We start from the raw sequence: 16,927 nt of genomic DNA, 5'->3' as shown, positions 1-16,927 counted from the left end.
CACACACACGCGCTACAGTATACAGGGTGCACCCACGCCCACACTCGCACACACACGCTACAGTATACAGGGTGCACCCACGCCCACACTCGCACACACACGCTACAGTATACAGGGTGCACCCACACCCACACACACACACACGCTACAGTATACAGGGTGCACCCACACCCACACACACACACACACACGCTACAGTATACAGGGTGCACCCACGCCTACACTCGCACACACACGCTACAGTATACAGGGTGCACCCACACCCACACACACACACACGCGCTACAGTATACAGGGTGCACCCACGCCCACACTCGCACACACACGCTACAGTATACAGGGTGCACCCACACCCACACACACACACACACACGCTACAGTATACAGGGTGCACCCACGCCCACACTCGCACACACACGCTACAGTATACAGGGTGCACCCACACCCACACACACACACACACGCTACAGTATACAGGGTGCCCCCACGCCTACACTCGCACACACACGCTACAGTATACAGGGTGCACCCACACCCACACACACACACACACACGCTACAGTATACAGGGTGCCCCCACGCCTACACTCGCACACACACGCTACAGTATACAGGGTGCACCCACACCCACACACACACACACACACACGCTACAGTATACAGGGTGCCCCCACGCCTACACTCGCACACACACGCTACAGTATACAGGGTGCACCCACACCCACACACACACACACACGCTACAGTATACCTACAGGGTGCACCCACACCCACACACACACACACACGCTACAGTATACAGGGTGCACCCACACCCACACACACACACACACGCTACAGTATACAGGGTGCACCCACACCCACACACACACACACACACACGCTACAGTATACAGGGTGCCCCCACGCCTACACTCGCACACACACGCTACAGTATACAGGGTGCACCCACACCCACACACACACACACACGCTACAGTATACCTACAGGGTGCACCCACACCCACACACACACACACACACGCTACAGTATACAGGGTGCACCCACACCCACACACACACACACACGCTACAGTATACAGGGTGCACCCACACCCACACACACACACACACACACGCTACAGTATACAGGGTGCACCCACACCCACACACACACACACACACACACACACACACACACACACACACACACACACACACACACACACGCTACAGTATACAGGGTGCACTCACGGCCAGCAGCACGAGCGCGCGGCGGGAGCGGCGCGCGGCGGCGGCCAGCAGCGCCACGCACACCGCGCCGCCGAGGCACCAGCCCGCCATGCCGCCCGCCCAGCGCATCGCCTCCCACACCCACACTCGCTGGAATGAGAAAAAATTACGAGTTAGTGGTGTTGTTTGGGGAATGGGGGAATAGAGGGGTTAGTTGTGCTGTGTGGTATAGTAGAAAAGGAACAAGATTGGAGATTGGTTTGAGATCTAGCGAATTTAAAAGACTTGGGGCCGATGGTCTTTCAAGTTCGTAAATAAGCCATGCGTTCGTCTCTCGACGTTAAATCTTGCAAAGCTGTTTACCGGCGTAAATGGTGGGTATAAGCTATCAGACGATACTGTTTTTATAATTTCATGAAGTTTTCTGCTAAAATACCTTTTTGGCACTTCTGTAACAGAAATCCGTCATAAAGGGCAGGATCTATAAAGCCTCACCATCATAAAGTTGTCCAAGTTCAAAGCCACCAGCGGCCGCCTCAAATTATCCGCAGCGGCGGCGGCAATAGTGGCATTGTTCCTCAGGGACGACAGCGCTCGCAGTAACGTCCCTAGAGCCGTCTGGTTGGCGACAAACTATTCCCCTACATACTCTAGATCGTGCGAAACTCTCTGCCGACTATATTATTGTGAAGTAAGCGTAAATGGTGTGATATGAGCTGTCGAAAAAAAATACCTTTTTGTGCCCGCGGCACGGGTCTATTATCGCAATGTGTATATTGCGTTTAATGCGGGTTCCACCAATCACAGCTACGTATCTCAAACCGCGATACAGTTACCTTTATCTACGGGTTGATAAAAGACCTGTGCTGTGGGACAGGATCTATAAAGCCTCACCTTCATAAAGTCATCCAAGTTCAACGCAACCAGCGGCCGCCTTAAATTATCCGCAGCGGCTGCAGCAATCGTCGCATTGTTCCTCAGAGACGACAGCGCTCGCAGTAACGTCCCTAGCGCCGTCTGATTGGCTACTGGTGCGTCGAGGGCATCAGCCAGGCGGGTGAGCGGGGCGCGCGCGCGGGACCCCATCGCTTCTTCGAGGATACTCGACTGGAAATAAATGGGTGAGGTTAGGTTTATGAAGGTTATGATTGTTGGAATGGCTGCTGAACAGAAATAGTTAGGTACAACGGTTTATGGACAGAAATACGGGACAGAACAAAAGTAGTAGCTGACGTTGGTTCTTCTAATTCTTATACCCTTTTTACACCTGCCGAGTGGAGTGGAGAGACAGTATCCTCGTCCGATCCTTGACGGCTTGCAATTGACCGAGTGCTCGGCCTAGGATACTGTCCTGTATCATCTACTCTACTCGGTAGGTGTAATCGGGGTATTACTGTACCCATTCATTAAACTCCATCTCCAACCCGCATACCTAGCATGTAGACTATAGCACAACCTCTGCCCTTATATCTGTAGATCCATATTTTCCTCCCCATACCTGGTTCTTAACAGTATTGACCAGAGCCGCCAGCTGGTTCCCGGCCTGGATGCTCTGCAACACGGCGTTGTGCAAGTCATCGTTGCCGAACAGCCCCACGCCGATCGCGCCGCAACATAGTACCGACAGGATCATTAGTGTCACCTGGAAGATAATACGGGGATGGGGTTAAACAAAAGGGCACTAAATTATGCAGTATAGTGCCACAAACTTATCTGTTCCGGTGAGAGCGAACTAAATTGGTCCATACCTCATTACTTACTAAATAAATTTCATATTGACATAGATTATATGGACCAATTTAGTTCGCTCTCACCGGAACAGATAAGTTTGTGGCACTATACGTGTTTTTAAAAAGAGATTTCGGTGGTGTTAAACATGGAATGAAATAAATTTCGTATTATAGAGTATTTAAGCCATGCGAACGTTTGCTGTACTAACCTTGTTATAAATTGAACAATCCCAAAGAAATATAAGGAAAAGTAATCGACGGCATAAACATATTAATCATAGCATACGTAATAATGTTACAGTAATCATCTCAGGGATGTGATCGTGGGAACCATATTGATGACTTTCCCATTCACAGAATGTTTAACATGAATGTAAAACTGTGATTGTTTTAATATCGTTCTCACAATAATTTTTTGTCACATATTTTAGTGTCATCGTCAACACTGCACCTGTATATTTTGTCTGTATGTATATTTGCCTCATCTTAGAATTACTCTATTTTCTGCGGAAGTTTGCTAAATATAAATGTGCAGTATTCCTCACAATAAATTCCTTATTTCTAAAGGATACTTTGGTTACCTATATGGACGCTTTTTCTGTTACAACACCGCCACCACAGCTCTTTATAGCACGATTGATTAAAAAAACTCATCCTACAACTCCCGACTATTTTCCACTGGTTCTTATGAATACACTAGTCCATACCTTCAGAGCGGTGATGCAGTGCGGCGGGCGCTGCTTGCGGTCGCAGCAGCGCGACAGCAGGTACACGAGCAGCACGAGCAGCGTGAGGATGAGCCACGCGCCCGGGATGGACGCCAGGATGCCCAGACCCTGGAATACACTAGTCCGTACCTTCAGAGCGGTGATGCAGTGCGGCGGGCGCTGCTTGCGGTCGCAGCAGCGCGACAGCAGGTACACGAGCAGCACGAGCAGCGTGAGGATGAGCCACGCGCCCGGGATGGACGCCAGGATGCCCAGACTCTGGAATTATATGAAAGACTCTGGAATTATATGAAAGGGACATTTAAAAAATGAGTCTTAATGTAAAATTTGAGGACCCGGGATGCGCACACTCTGCTGGAATGTTGGGGTTTGGAGTTTAGATTGATGAGCATTGAGGTTACATTCAATTGAGGTGTAGGAATACAGGTGGCCCAGACGTTTGAACTTTAGGATGCGGACTCTAGATTTATAGAAATTCCATTAGAGTTAGCAATATGCAGATAACAACACAACACAATCTATAGCTACACAATTTCTATATCTGCAGTACAAATAATCGTCTAAACTAGGAGAGGTTATCGTCGAGACAATCTAGCCTTCTTTTTAGTCCAAAACAAGTAGCTATTCATTCCAAGCGTATCGTTGACAAACACTAGATCTCTACAAGGTTTGTCACCGCGCAGAAAGGATTTTCCAGTCATGATAAGTCACCCGGTCAGGCTCCTTATCATCAGACTGACTGCTCTATACACTCACCTCGACATAGACGGGCGAGTTGGGCGCGAAAGTGTCGTTGACGCGGTGCAGCGTCACGTTGATGTGGGGCAGCGCGTGCAAGAGGCGCGACAGCCGCGGCGGCGAGTACTCGGACATCGCGGTCCGGGACTAGCCCACACACCTGGAAGCAGATCGAAGAGATGTGATAAGTTGGCGAGCTTCATTAGTAGAGCGGCGGTAGCTCAGTCGGGTAAACGCTCGCTACTCACGCCAGGGAGGCGAATTTGAATCCCGGCGCTGGCATGTACCAATGAGTTCTATGAATTTAAATACAATGTATACCATCGCTCTTACGGTGAAGGAAAATATCGTAAGGAAACCTGCATATCTAGATTTAGCACATCTAGATATGAGAACCCACCAACCCACAGTAGACCCGCGTGGTGGGAAATGGTCTAAGCTTAGGAAGGTAGTTTAGACCTTGGGCATATGCACCAAGGTTCCACTCGAGAGAGCCAGTTGCAGGTACTTATACCCCCACAGAGAATAGAATAGTAATAAGTTTGTGAGCTTCATTAGCGAGACATCGTCTCGTCGTAGATTTTGGTAGAGGCTCTGTCTATTTCAATGTATTATTGCGTCCAAAACATCCAGCATATGCAATTTAGCCCATTATTTTCCCCTTACACGAAAGCGAAAGATAACGTCGGATGAGGTCCAAAGGGACAATTTACTGGTATTCAGTCATATCGTCTTCTGTCATGCCGCTGCGCTGGTATTGGAGAAAAACGTTCGCTTTTGCTTTTGCCTAGAGTGGAGTTTATATTGAATCAAAAATTCCCTTCTTTACATATCGAATACGTAGTTTACCATAATTTATTATTATAATTTGTAACATAAACATAACATAAAACCCAAACGGATCTTCCCCACGATAATTACAATCAGACCGCTCAAAGTTGGTGGGAAGCGCAATCAACGCCTAACAAAACAAGAGTGTTTAAACTATTAACGGACACACACACAAAGCTCTGTTTATAAAAACAATGTGTGCAATGTGCATAACATCTGGCTTCGTTTAGGCGCATCGAATGACATCTTTGCGTCTTTAGGATAAGCTTGAAGATCGCTTGTAGGTGACGGTGTTGGGGAACTATCGTTTGGATGATAGCAATATGTGCGAATACAAATTTGCAGACGGCCGCCACATGGCACGGGCGACCCGGGGAAGTGAGTCCTGATACCAACACTGAGTATCTGTTTTTATCTCTGTGTCCTATTTTCTATTGTGTGATTTGTGTGGCCATCCTAGAGTAGAATTGATTTGAGCACGGAGAGCCGTAAATAAATAAGTATGAATAAGTATTATTTTTGTTTGAATATCCATTTAACTGCTGTTAAAGGCCTTTTTTCATACTTAATTTTCTTTTTATATGAAACAACCGGATCATCAATGCATAAACCGGCCCGCAGGAGACCCAGTGGTCTGGTTATGACATCTACGAATGTAGCGTCAAACCGCTGATCGGCCTTCTTCATCCAACCACTATGGCGGCTGTAGGGAGATATAATCTACGTTGCTCAGTTCGTGGTCTCTACATTAATGGTTAATGTTTTATTTTACTTACTACTAAAACGGAGTGTCGGACGCCTACTCGGCCATGTCGTCGCCGCTGCTCGCGTCAGCACATCCACGCCTCACCGCCGCACCAACATCTGTGGACAACGCATCACGAATGTTCATTATGAGTTTTGGACGTGTGTGTTGTGTGCAGTCATGAAATAGGGTCATAGAATAGGTTTTAAATCGTTCGTTATTGTTTAAGTATATGAAATTAGTCATAGTTGCAGTACGAGTTTGATGTTGTCGTGCTTCCTCTTGAAACTCGTAAAGACAATATTTGTATGATATGTAAAATCTAATAAGAAGTAATGTTAAGAACCGGTTTATAAGATAAATGTTACACACACTGACACTCCACTTAACTAACTCATGTTTTTTAGTGGAGACAACCAACAGAATCATAAAAAATAATTGAAACTATACAGATAAGTACATTAAAATTAACAAGCTTACAATAAGTTAAGTTAATAATTACGAGTCATAGCAACCGTAATTATGTCATTGCTGACAATTTGTTGCACGATTTGTATCTAAAGTCGCAGAAAACGCGACCTTTTTAACATTTACCTAGAACTAGAACCTAGAACCGATCAGCTGGTCACACAAGGCCAATCTCTTACATCGGGCACTGTAGAGTAGAATATTATTAAGGTGATTTTGATTTCCAAGGAATAATATTATAAAACGAAGGTTATACGGTATTTTAAACTAAAATGAAAAGATCATTTAGTCGTAGTGCAGCATGCTAAAGTACATTTTGAATGATGATTCACATTTCCTTTTTGGTAGCCAGTCATCTAACATGCAACTTACACGCATAAAGCTGTAAGTTCACGCACGCAGGGCAGTAGAAGTGGTGTAATTAGAATTAATTAGCGGGCCAGCTGCGGCCCTTTGATCATGCGTCCCGTCCCGACCGCTTACACTTTTTCTTTGGAGTAATCATAACATATGTAGTGAACTCACATTTAGGGGAATCACTCACACTTTAGAATGTTTATACATTTAATTGGTTGTGCTTTTTGTTACAAACATGGTAGATATATTTAGTATTTTAAACTTTACACATAAGATCATTGATTATGATGATGATACACTAAAGTAATAAATAAACAGTAAACATAACAATAAATTTAATAATTTAACGATTCCCCAATAGATCATAAACATGCCTGCACCGCAGTTATCTGGATCAGACATTAAATGTTGAACGTGTGAGTCATCCAGTTGCTCAACTAGCACTTACAGTGAAACCAGTTCGATAAACGAACGTCAGTAAGAAAGTCGGAGAGAATAATCGCAAGAACCTGATTGGCAATGAAACATCGATTCATCCCTCATTGAATTCAAAACAAATAAATAAATTGATGACAGCACTATGATGGAGACATGGTCGATAGATATGAAGACACTATAAATGCTAAATGAGCAATAAAATTAGAGATGTTGGTATTGTCTGACAGCAATCTATTAAAAACAGGTATTGCAAGCTATTTAGCGCGATTTATTAAGAGATTAAAGCTTACAGTATCTCTTACGTTTTAAACATGACACAGTTACTAGACTGAAATTATAAATGATTTATCAACGTCTCATACTTAACGCTTCTATAAAGCATTAATAGACAAGAGATGCCTCTTGCACAACACAACCGTTACCTGCTTTCAAATAGTGCAAGCAATAGTATTACTGTCTATCAACCATGCAACCTTGAACCTTCCAACAATATCATAGTGCAGAACCAACCTTTACCACTCAAAGAATAAGACATACAAAATAGACCCGAGAATGATATTGAAGATCAAACAGAAAAGGTAGAGCATTGAACTGGCATACTTCTTAATTAGGGCCCGAAGGTACTCATACTAGAAATACATCAATCATCTTTAAATATCTGTTTTTAAGGGCGTGTGTAATTGTGTATTGGCGCCTTGAATGGCACAAAATTATGCACGAGAAATAATAATGGTCTAAGTAAGCCCCTTGGGGGACACCTTTTTTACACTAGCTTGATGTTTTTTGCATTCCATAATTTGTTCTTTGCAAAATATCATAAATGTATATTACTTTACCGCCACAGATCACATGCTATGCTAAATACCTACAATTGCACGGCATATTTTATTAATAATGAAACGGCTAATACCAAGCAGCGTTTAACATGATAATTTATGAATGACACATTTATGACGAACTAAAACAATGGTATCTATCAGTGCCGGATATTAAATCATCAGTCATCACTACGACCTTTTGTTTAAACTATCTAGACCGTTTCATGTAATTACCTACTAAATCATTTTATAAAACAGTTTTAAAATTGATAGATGCCTCATTATAATAAAAATCATTTTATCGGTATCATTATATTTTGATACTGATTTCTTCGTTTGCTGCTGGTGGTAATAGGATCAATGTGTTTTTTTCATTATAACATGTATAGGCATAATTATTTTTTTTTAAATTCTGTTAATTAAACAACCCCATTACTCAAGAATACAAAATCTTTCGATTTTTTCTGTCTACAAAATCATCACCTCTTATTTTTTCTTCATCTAACCTAACAACCACATCGTTATCCATACCATCCTGGGCCTACCTAGTTAGTACACTTCATGTCACACTCATTACAACTATTGTATTGTATGACGTGTGTGTCCACATTACTATTGTGCGGTGAATACGCGACGTCGACAAAGCTATCTCGCGCTGGCGGTTCACTTGCCATCTTTTGTGATTCCATTTTGGAGCCTCATTGTCGTGAAACTGTAACGTTCGCATTTCTGTTTAGTTCGTCATCACGTCATGTATTTGTTTGATATTTTTATAAGTAAGTACACAATATCTTAAAGCACCCGACTTTACCAGCACACTTTTGTTTCGCATAACAATACTCCAATCGAGTTTCTAAGATTTTTTAATACGCAAAAAAGACGATCTTATCACCAATAATTTTGCTATATATTGATCTGCCAACTGATAGAAACCTACAGTTCTGATGCGAAAGCTCCAATCCACGTGTCATTATGAGCAATCACTGGAGAAAGCTGATCAGACGTCAGATGCTGCGATGATTCATCTGATACGTGCTATACGACCACGCAAAATTATCGGAACTAGGAGCAAGCATCTATTTTCTAAACTATTATTTTCATAAAGCCATGAATTCTTAACGTGGATACCTAATAACAAATATCTAAGTAAGTACAAAGTAGCCCCAAGCTATAATATCCAAACGCGCAGACAATATTACAGTACAACGTCAGATTTCGCACGAAACCCGTCTATTAAACGGCTAATAGGCTATCAAGAAGTATCATTTACATGGCCGAGTAACCAGATAACTGCTAATGCACCAGACTAGAATATCAATTTCATACGAGGTTCTACACCTTAGATTAAAAATATACAGACAAGATGGTGTGTCACATCCAAAAACAGTGAAAAAAAACTGTCCGCATTTTGTTTACTGCCAAACTGTTGTAAGTTCAACCTAATGACAACCATTTTACCAATAAATTAAGTCACAAATTTTCTACCCGAGCTACTTCAAAATAAGAACTCAGTGGTAGAAGTGGGGTGTTATTTGTCCGGACGTTTCTTCTGCACTGACATTCCATCTTATCATTATCATCATCAACCAATAATCATCCACTGCTGGACATAGGCCTCTCCCAAGGATCGCCACAACACTCGGTCCTCGGCCTTTCTCATCCAACGGGCTGTCGTTGTCAGTCCAGCGGGCAGGAGGGCGTCCCACGCTGCGTTTGCCTGTTCGTGGTCTCCACTCGAGAACTCGTCTACCCCAACGGTTATCGGTTCTTCGGCAGATATGGCCAGCCCACTGCCACTTCAGCTTGCATATTTTGACAGCTATGTCGGTAACCTTAGTCCTCTGACGGATAACCTAATTTCTGATACGATCCATCAGAGAAACCCCAAGCAAGCTCTCTTCATAGTACACTCCATCTAGTTCGTGTTAAAATATCGTAAATCCACGCTTAGCCGCAGACTGATGATATAAATAAGCAATCTTCTCTGCATATTTATGTACACCAGATATCGGAAATGCATAAAACAATAGATGATACTGAATTGCTGAATAGAAACTGACTTACTGAATATCTTATTTTTATTATGTTATTATTGTGATTAATTTTCAAACTATAGGTGAAGGAAATTAATCGGTGTTTGCATCTAATCGCATTTCATGATAATTTCTCACTGTATGTAGTTAGGTAAGATAATAAGCCAATATTAGGTACTTTCTGCGTTTTAATTTATGGTTTCTACTGTACAATATATACCTAAAAAGGTTAGAAAACGACGTACTTACTTACTATAGTCCTGTAATTATATCAACTTGAGCCTTGGATATGCATAAATTCATTCTTAAATGAAGTCCAAACTGGAGTTTAAAACAAACGACTTTCTGAAAAGCCATTACGTAATTATATGACTATGCATAGAATATGTTATTGGATTTCCGAGTTTTCCCTGAAAACGACGTAGTCACGATAATGTTGAGCTCTATTTCCAAGAAATAAGTGCCACATTGCAGGAAACGACTTCGCTAATGTACTCGTTACTGTTCGATTTGAAATTCAGTTTTGGAGCGAGCCAACTCTTGGCAGGAAGCTAAGTAGGTGCTGGGAAATAAAAGACAACTGCAGCTACTTATTTAGGTGCAACTAAATCTAAGTACACTCACGAGCAATGAAAAAGTTCCCGTGAGAATTACTCGTAAACGGAAAATCAGAACATTACCAAAAAAAAGCGTAAATATTATGATCAAATTCTAAATTAAATGTTTTAAAAAATTGGGGCCATTTGGTGTCATTTTGTAAGTGGAACTTTTTCATTGCTCGTGAATGTATTAGGTTAAGTAAATAAAGCAGCTCAACTTGAACAAATACAAGAATAATCCCCAACAAACATTAACTCTAAGCTACCAAAAACCTTCACCATAAACAGCCTTAATACGCAGGAGATAAGGTGCAACGGTGGGTTGCAAAACAGTTAAGCACATTTCCCCTGCCAGTTATCACTTCAGGCTGAAACTCTGCGGTGTAGAGATTAAATATGAAACACGCGGCGGCCTGAATACTGAAACTTACACATTATCTCGTTAGATCTCGCAGAGACTAACTATGTAACATCGTTAGTAGGTAGGAGAAGCATGTGCGGTAGGTATGTTTTATGCACATAAGTAATAATATGTTACAATGTTACTTCGTTGTAAGAAACTAGATTATTTATTAAAAGTGCAGTTGATATTATCTTTATGACCTGCATTTAATGAAGTTTGAATAGATGTAAAACAGAAATAAATAAATGTGATACCTTTAAGCGCTTGTATGCGTAATATGTTTTGGAAGGATTCGCGTTTAGACAGCCAATAGGTTAATAAGGGTGTTTTATTACGCCCCCCACCGAGGCATATAACTATAATTAAAAATTAAAACCGCACATAACTCCCGCTTACTTCAGTCCAATTTAGAGCACAGCACGAAAAACATCATCAATCAAGACATAAACCCAGTTAATAAAGTAATCCAATTTAACCAAGTTGGCGCATAGAGCGCGCGCGACGTAACGTATTATATACGGGCCGGTCCGGTTTGATAACGTCGCCCGATATCCGGCACACAACCGGGATATAGCGGACACGGCCCGGAAGCTAGGCACGACCTCGCCAACACTATCGTGCGAGTTGCTACTTAATTGTTTTGGTTATCACGGGGACTTGGGAAGTGGACTGAGGTGGGAAGAGACTCGGAAGCTTTGACGAAGCTTTAATAAAACTCAGTTCCGGAGAGACGAGGGAGATAAACAACATCCATACATATAATAACTTATAACCTTCCACTTTGTTGTTGTCATTACTCTACAAATTGATCACAGTGAAAACTTATCAACCATCGATCGATAAATCTATCCATTTATTTACTAGTTATGAACTTACGATTCTACAGACAATCTGTCACACGCATAAATATAATAGCACCCAAATTTTCTCTGCACGATTAAAAACCAAAGCCCAACCAGCGAACAATACCTCCCATACCGCCTAAAGGTTTGAAGCTGAACTGAAACCGGAAATTGATATGAGTTATTGAGCAACTCGATCAAAAGTTCGATACTTAGTCTATTCACAAGTTAGCCTGTGGCTTAGCCCCAGTATAACTCTAGCAGCTAGAGTCTAGATGAGCTAACACAAGTTCTATACACTCGCCACATGCACTGTTTGGATACAACTTGACCACATACTGTATGCAAGTTTAGTCTTTATTAGCTATATCAATGTGCAAGCGAAGGCCCCGGTGTTTGAAGTAGGATTTCGACGGTTTGCTTGCGTTGCTTTAGGTCCAATATTCATTATAAAATTATGTAAAACAAGTACTAATATGTTTCTTTTGTTTTATTTAGTATAAGACCGATCAACTGCTAAGGTTGTGGCGCTCCTTCGAAAACGCCTATATCCAGCAACGTACAGTAACGGCCTGGTGCATGACTTAAATAGTCATGCATCAGGCCGTTACTATAATGTGGCAAGTTACTTGGCGACCCTCCTTGCGGGGTGAAAGAAGTGGCGGGGGCGAGGTAGCACGACATGCTACACACGTAGAAAAGTGAGCCCGGATTAATCTCGCGATAGCTTGTAACTATTTCTGACGTAAGTAAAATTTTATTCTATGAGTGTTCCCGTAAATGTCATATTTAGCTTAAAATTTATAGTTTGACAGCATTAAAATTTGGATGTTTACCTTCAGAATATCTACCAATTTGAATTTATTTATGTAAAAGTGTTTTATTTTATAAATCAATTTCCATGTCACTTTCATGTTCACTCTCTGTTTGAACTTGTTCATCGTCGTCGTCATCCTCATCTTCATCATCGTTTTCATTAACTTCAATTATAAATCTAAGACAAAAACCAAAAAACATTATACCTACTTTGAAGTATAATGTACTAGAGTACGCCAGTCATATTAGTTCAGTGTACACCTATAATATTTTATGTTTAATTTACATTAAATTATAAATAAACAATAACATACCTGTCCAATACATCGTCAAATACTCTATCAGATTTATAATATTCGTCTTAATTTTTTATGACATGGTCGTCACAATTTCTCCACTTTTCAGGCGAATAATTAGAGAAAAGCAACTCTTAAGTCTTTTATCTATTTATCTATGTTAGAGTCAATCGACGTTCTTGCGAGCTCGCCTTTCACGTACCGCCACACAAGTTCAATAGGATTTAATTCCAGGTGGTATGGGGGTAGGCGAAGCACGATATGACCATTTTCTTTCAAAATTTCATCAATTTTGTAATTTTTCTCTGTGTTTTGTTCATTAATTACTTTCATTAAATCACATAAATTTTGGTTGCTTTCCTAGTTACAAGAACTGACAACTGACGCACTGTCATATGGACTCTTCGTCTTTGTTGTTTACTTTTTCGTATCTGACTGCGCAGTACCATATACCATACCTTTAGCCGCGTGGCATGACTGATCCGGTACGCTGTTCTACAAGAAGCCCCTATATTGAGACATTTATTATACGATTTGTTGTTTTTAACGTAATTTTGTTGACGAATTATAGATACCTAATAATAATATAATGATAATATTAAAAAGGCCTTAACACTCATCCTAAGACTAATGGTTTCAGGATCAATGATCTCATGTGGGTCGCACTCAAATTATGACAGACTATTTAAGACATGTGGCCGCCTCGGCTGCGCGGCCGAGACTGCCGTAACAATGACATGCAGTGCACGCGTTGCCCTTCCCCGCTGCCCTCCCGCTACCCGCTGTCGTCTTGGGTACCTCGTCCCCTCCGCGTCTTTCACCCCGCAAGGAGGGTCGCCAAGCAACTTGCCAATCTATAACATAACATACAACATAAACATAACTTTAATATGTCACACATGACGATTATTTAATACTTAACATTTTAATATTTTATTTCAGGATTTGATTCTTAGCTACGACTCTAAACAGATTCCAACCTGCCTGGACACAGCAACTCGGGACAGGACGACCTAATTCAAGATCTAGCAGCTAGACTCAGCTAGCTAGGGCTGTGGGGGGAAGTCCCCAATCAGCCGCGCCGGCCGGTAAGACCATAGACAGCGCATTAGCCAGTCAAAGACACGCTAAACGTTTCATGATGTTGGACTTCCGTGATTGGATAATGCCTTAATGCATTTGGAGGGTTTGATGTTACATATGTTAGACGTAGTTAAGATGTAGAAGAAGATTGACACTGAATACCCTTATCGTATTATTGTTTAAGACCTATCTGATATAAATTATAATCCTAAACTCTACATCAGCGAAGGTACATAATATTATATGGCTGATATACGCTACAGACGCAAGTGCACATCATGAAAGCTAAGCCAAATAAATTTTCACGAAAACACCATATACAGGGTGCTTTCGAAACTTTGTTCGTAACGTGACTTATAACTATGGAGAACTAGTAATTTTTTCGCGAATTTTCAAAACTCAAAAACAAAATTTGTTCAGAATGACCGTCTGAGTCATCCGCTTTCGGCTTAGTATACCCTTTTTGCAACACCCTGTATATGTATAACCGAGATTTGCTGATTCAGCCTCGAAATATTCAGGCAGTAAGGAGTGAAACAATAGGGGCTGCGGCCCAGCGGCGGCGGCGGCGGCGCTTCCAGGAACCCCGACACAATGCCTTGTATTTGTCCACGGCACATATTACAATACACACTCCTCCAGTAATTCCGTCTCGGTTCACGACATGAGCGTATACGGTAACGCTTTAAGTGTAATACTTTTACTTTTTTCAGTAATAAAGAACTCTGAATGTATTTTTGGAATACTTCCTAAGTCCAAGCACTTACGCCCTCGCACATAAGTACCTAATAGAAATACAATTGGTCGCTTCAGAAACACGTCCTTTGATGAACATAGATATGAAGAAGTTGAATCAAAAGCTAAATACTTTTCAATCCACAATTGGCCTCACCAACCAAGGGGCCCTGAATACGAGCGCCAAAAAACGAAGACATCTCAGCAGCTGCTACGATTCAATCATATTTCACAAAAGGATCCTTATCCGCTAGACAATATAGTCCCTTTCTGCTTGCACATGACACGGCATACATGTCGGCAGATCTTCGCAGCCATTCAATATTACGATATCCGTAATCTAATCTGACGTCATATTTCCCTTTGAAGGAACAAAACCCTGGGCCGAAGTCGAAGCTTATTTGAATATGAATGCAAGGCCCCGACTTACTGTGCTGAATGAAGGTATTATTTTCATTTTATAAATAATCCTCTTTGCCACACGGCTTCAGCTGAGCGTGAACGGTTGAGTAAACAGAGCTAAACTACGGAAAGTAAAAAGTAAAAATCAATCTTTGCAACATTACTAAAAATAAATGAATATTGAATACGTCCAACAAATTGGACGTGATTCAATAAAAGTTAACAACGAGAGAATCTGTTAAAAGGAAGGACGAATGTAAATACTTAATTATTACAGAAAGACAACAATGATAACTCCCGGGGGGAAGGACGCACGCGTAAATAAAAGAAAAACCTTTCAAGGAGGCGATACTCGGATTACAACTTCATTATTACACTCCGGTGAAAAATTAGATTATATATTCGGATGTTCCTGCCTTCTGAGATTGAGTCAAGAGCGAAATTAAGTTTTCATCGCCGTGCTGAACGCCCCTTTCAATTTGTCCTTCAGTATACACGAACCCGACTCGTCGCATGTTTAAAGATTAATAAGTATTACGTGAGAATTCAATTTAACCTTTTTAACAAAAGTGAGTTCGTTTTTCGCAGCTACGCGGGCGTACCGCGTTGGGCGCCAACTTAATAATTTAAGGCAAAACGTTGTACAAATAAAAGTACAAGGAAAGGGATGAGCAACACGATATATCATAGGTACTTATTGTAATAAATAAGATCGTTACATAAATAGTACTTATATAATATTATTTAATTTTATGTTTAAAACTTATGTTTTTTTTTAAATATGTATGAACATGAATTATTTAAAGTACACGTTCAGATCACACTTAATATAAGTAAAATATTAGAAATCTGTATGTTTCCTGATAAAGAAAATTAAAATGAAAAATACAGAGACATCACAATACGTTTAGAGCCTACCTCTGACAATACCCTGGGTAAATATTTTACGGCAAAATAAAGCTGGCGAATTGAAAACAACAAACCAGACAACACCCGAAACTCTTGCGAAACCCAAAATCCAATCAAGGCTGCCGAGCTTTAACTCAATATCTAGTTCTGAATAACATGTTCAAAAACCTCCACAACAATCAACAGCCAACTTTCTCGGACCTTAACATCGTCGCCAAAATTAACCTTTTGCCGACCCGCACCCACGTGGCGGCCGGCGATGAATGGAGCACGTGGGGCGCGGCCGCTCGATACCGCGGAGGCTGCGCGCTGGGCTCGCCCGGATCTTACTACGACCGGACCGGCTCAGTCGCTTTATTGTGTTATAGTAACGCATTTTGGCTGCTGCAAAACTGTATATTTTTTTTGTCCTGGATTGTAGGTTCGGGGCTTAAAGCGGTTTTAGCATAATGAGGTGGAATAAGTGTGATGTCCATTTGTGGAAAAATGCCATATTATTCACAAGTTCTTTAGGCGAAGCTTTTATCCCGAAATCCCCACGGGAAACCCTTTAAAAGCAAAGCTCGTGCAGAAATGCTAGTTAAGATAAACTAACATAATTATTATGGTCGATTAATGCATTACTGACAAATTAGGCTATGATTACATGATAAGCTCTTGTTCTCATGGGCGTGATTATGTTATTCATATCATAATTATTGTGTTTAACGAGCATTATACGTACCAAGCTGCAGTAAACATGAT

The 16,927-nt window shown here is 41.3% G+C and overlaps 1 protein-coding gene across 1 annotated transcript in view; it reads right to left on the bottom strand.

The window, feature by feature from the left end:
- Positions 1 to 16,927, bottom strand: part of LOC105389790 (protein tweety) — a 53,367-nt gene that overhangs the window by 12,219 nt on the left and 24,221 nt on the right. Inside the window, exons 2-7 of the mRNA XM_048626707.1 lie at positions 6,016 to 6,103; positions 4,427 to 4,568; positions 3,650 to 3,928; positions 2,711 to 2,854; positions 2,107 to 2,319; positions 1,234 to 1,362 (exon numbers count right to left, since the gene is read on the bottom strand). Of these exons, the coding sequence (XP_048482664.1) occupies positions 1,234 to 1,362; positions 2,107 to 2,319; positions 2,711 to 2,854; positions 3,650 to 3,928; positions 4,427 to 4,543 (882 nt within the window). The 5' untranslated portion in view covers positions 4,544 to 4,568; positions 6,016 to 6,103. The remainder of the gene's footprint in view (positions 1 to 1,233; positions 1,363 to 2,106; positions 2,320 to 2,710; positions 2,855 to 3,649; positions 3,929 to 4,426; positions 4,569 to 6,015; positions 6,104 to 16,927) is intronic.

This window comes from Plutella xylostella, chromosome 17 (genome assembly GCF_932276165.1).
Source record: "Plutella xylostella chromosome 17, ilPluXylo3.1, whole genome shotgun sequence".
NCBI classification, from domain to species: domain Eukaryota; kingdom Metazoa; phylum Arthropoda; class Insecta; order Lepidoptera; family Plutellidae; genus Plutella; species Plutella xylostella.
Note: the sequence above shows the minus strand (reverse complement) of the source record. Positions and strands in the feature narration are given on the sequence as shown.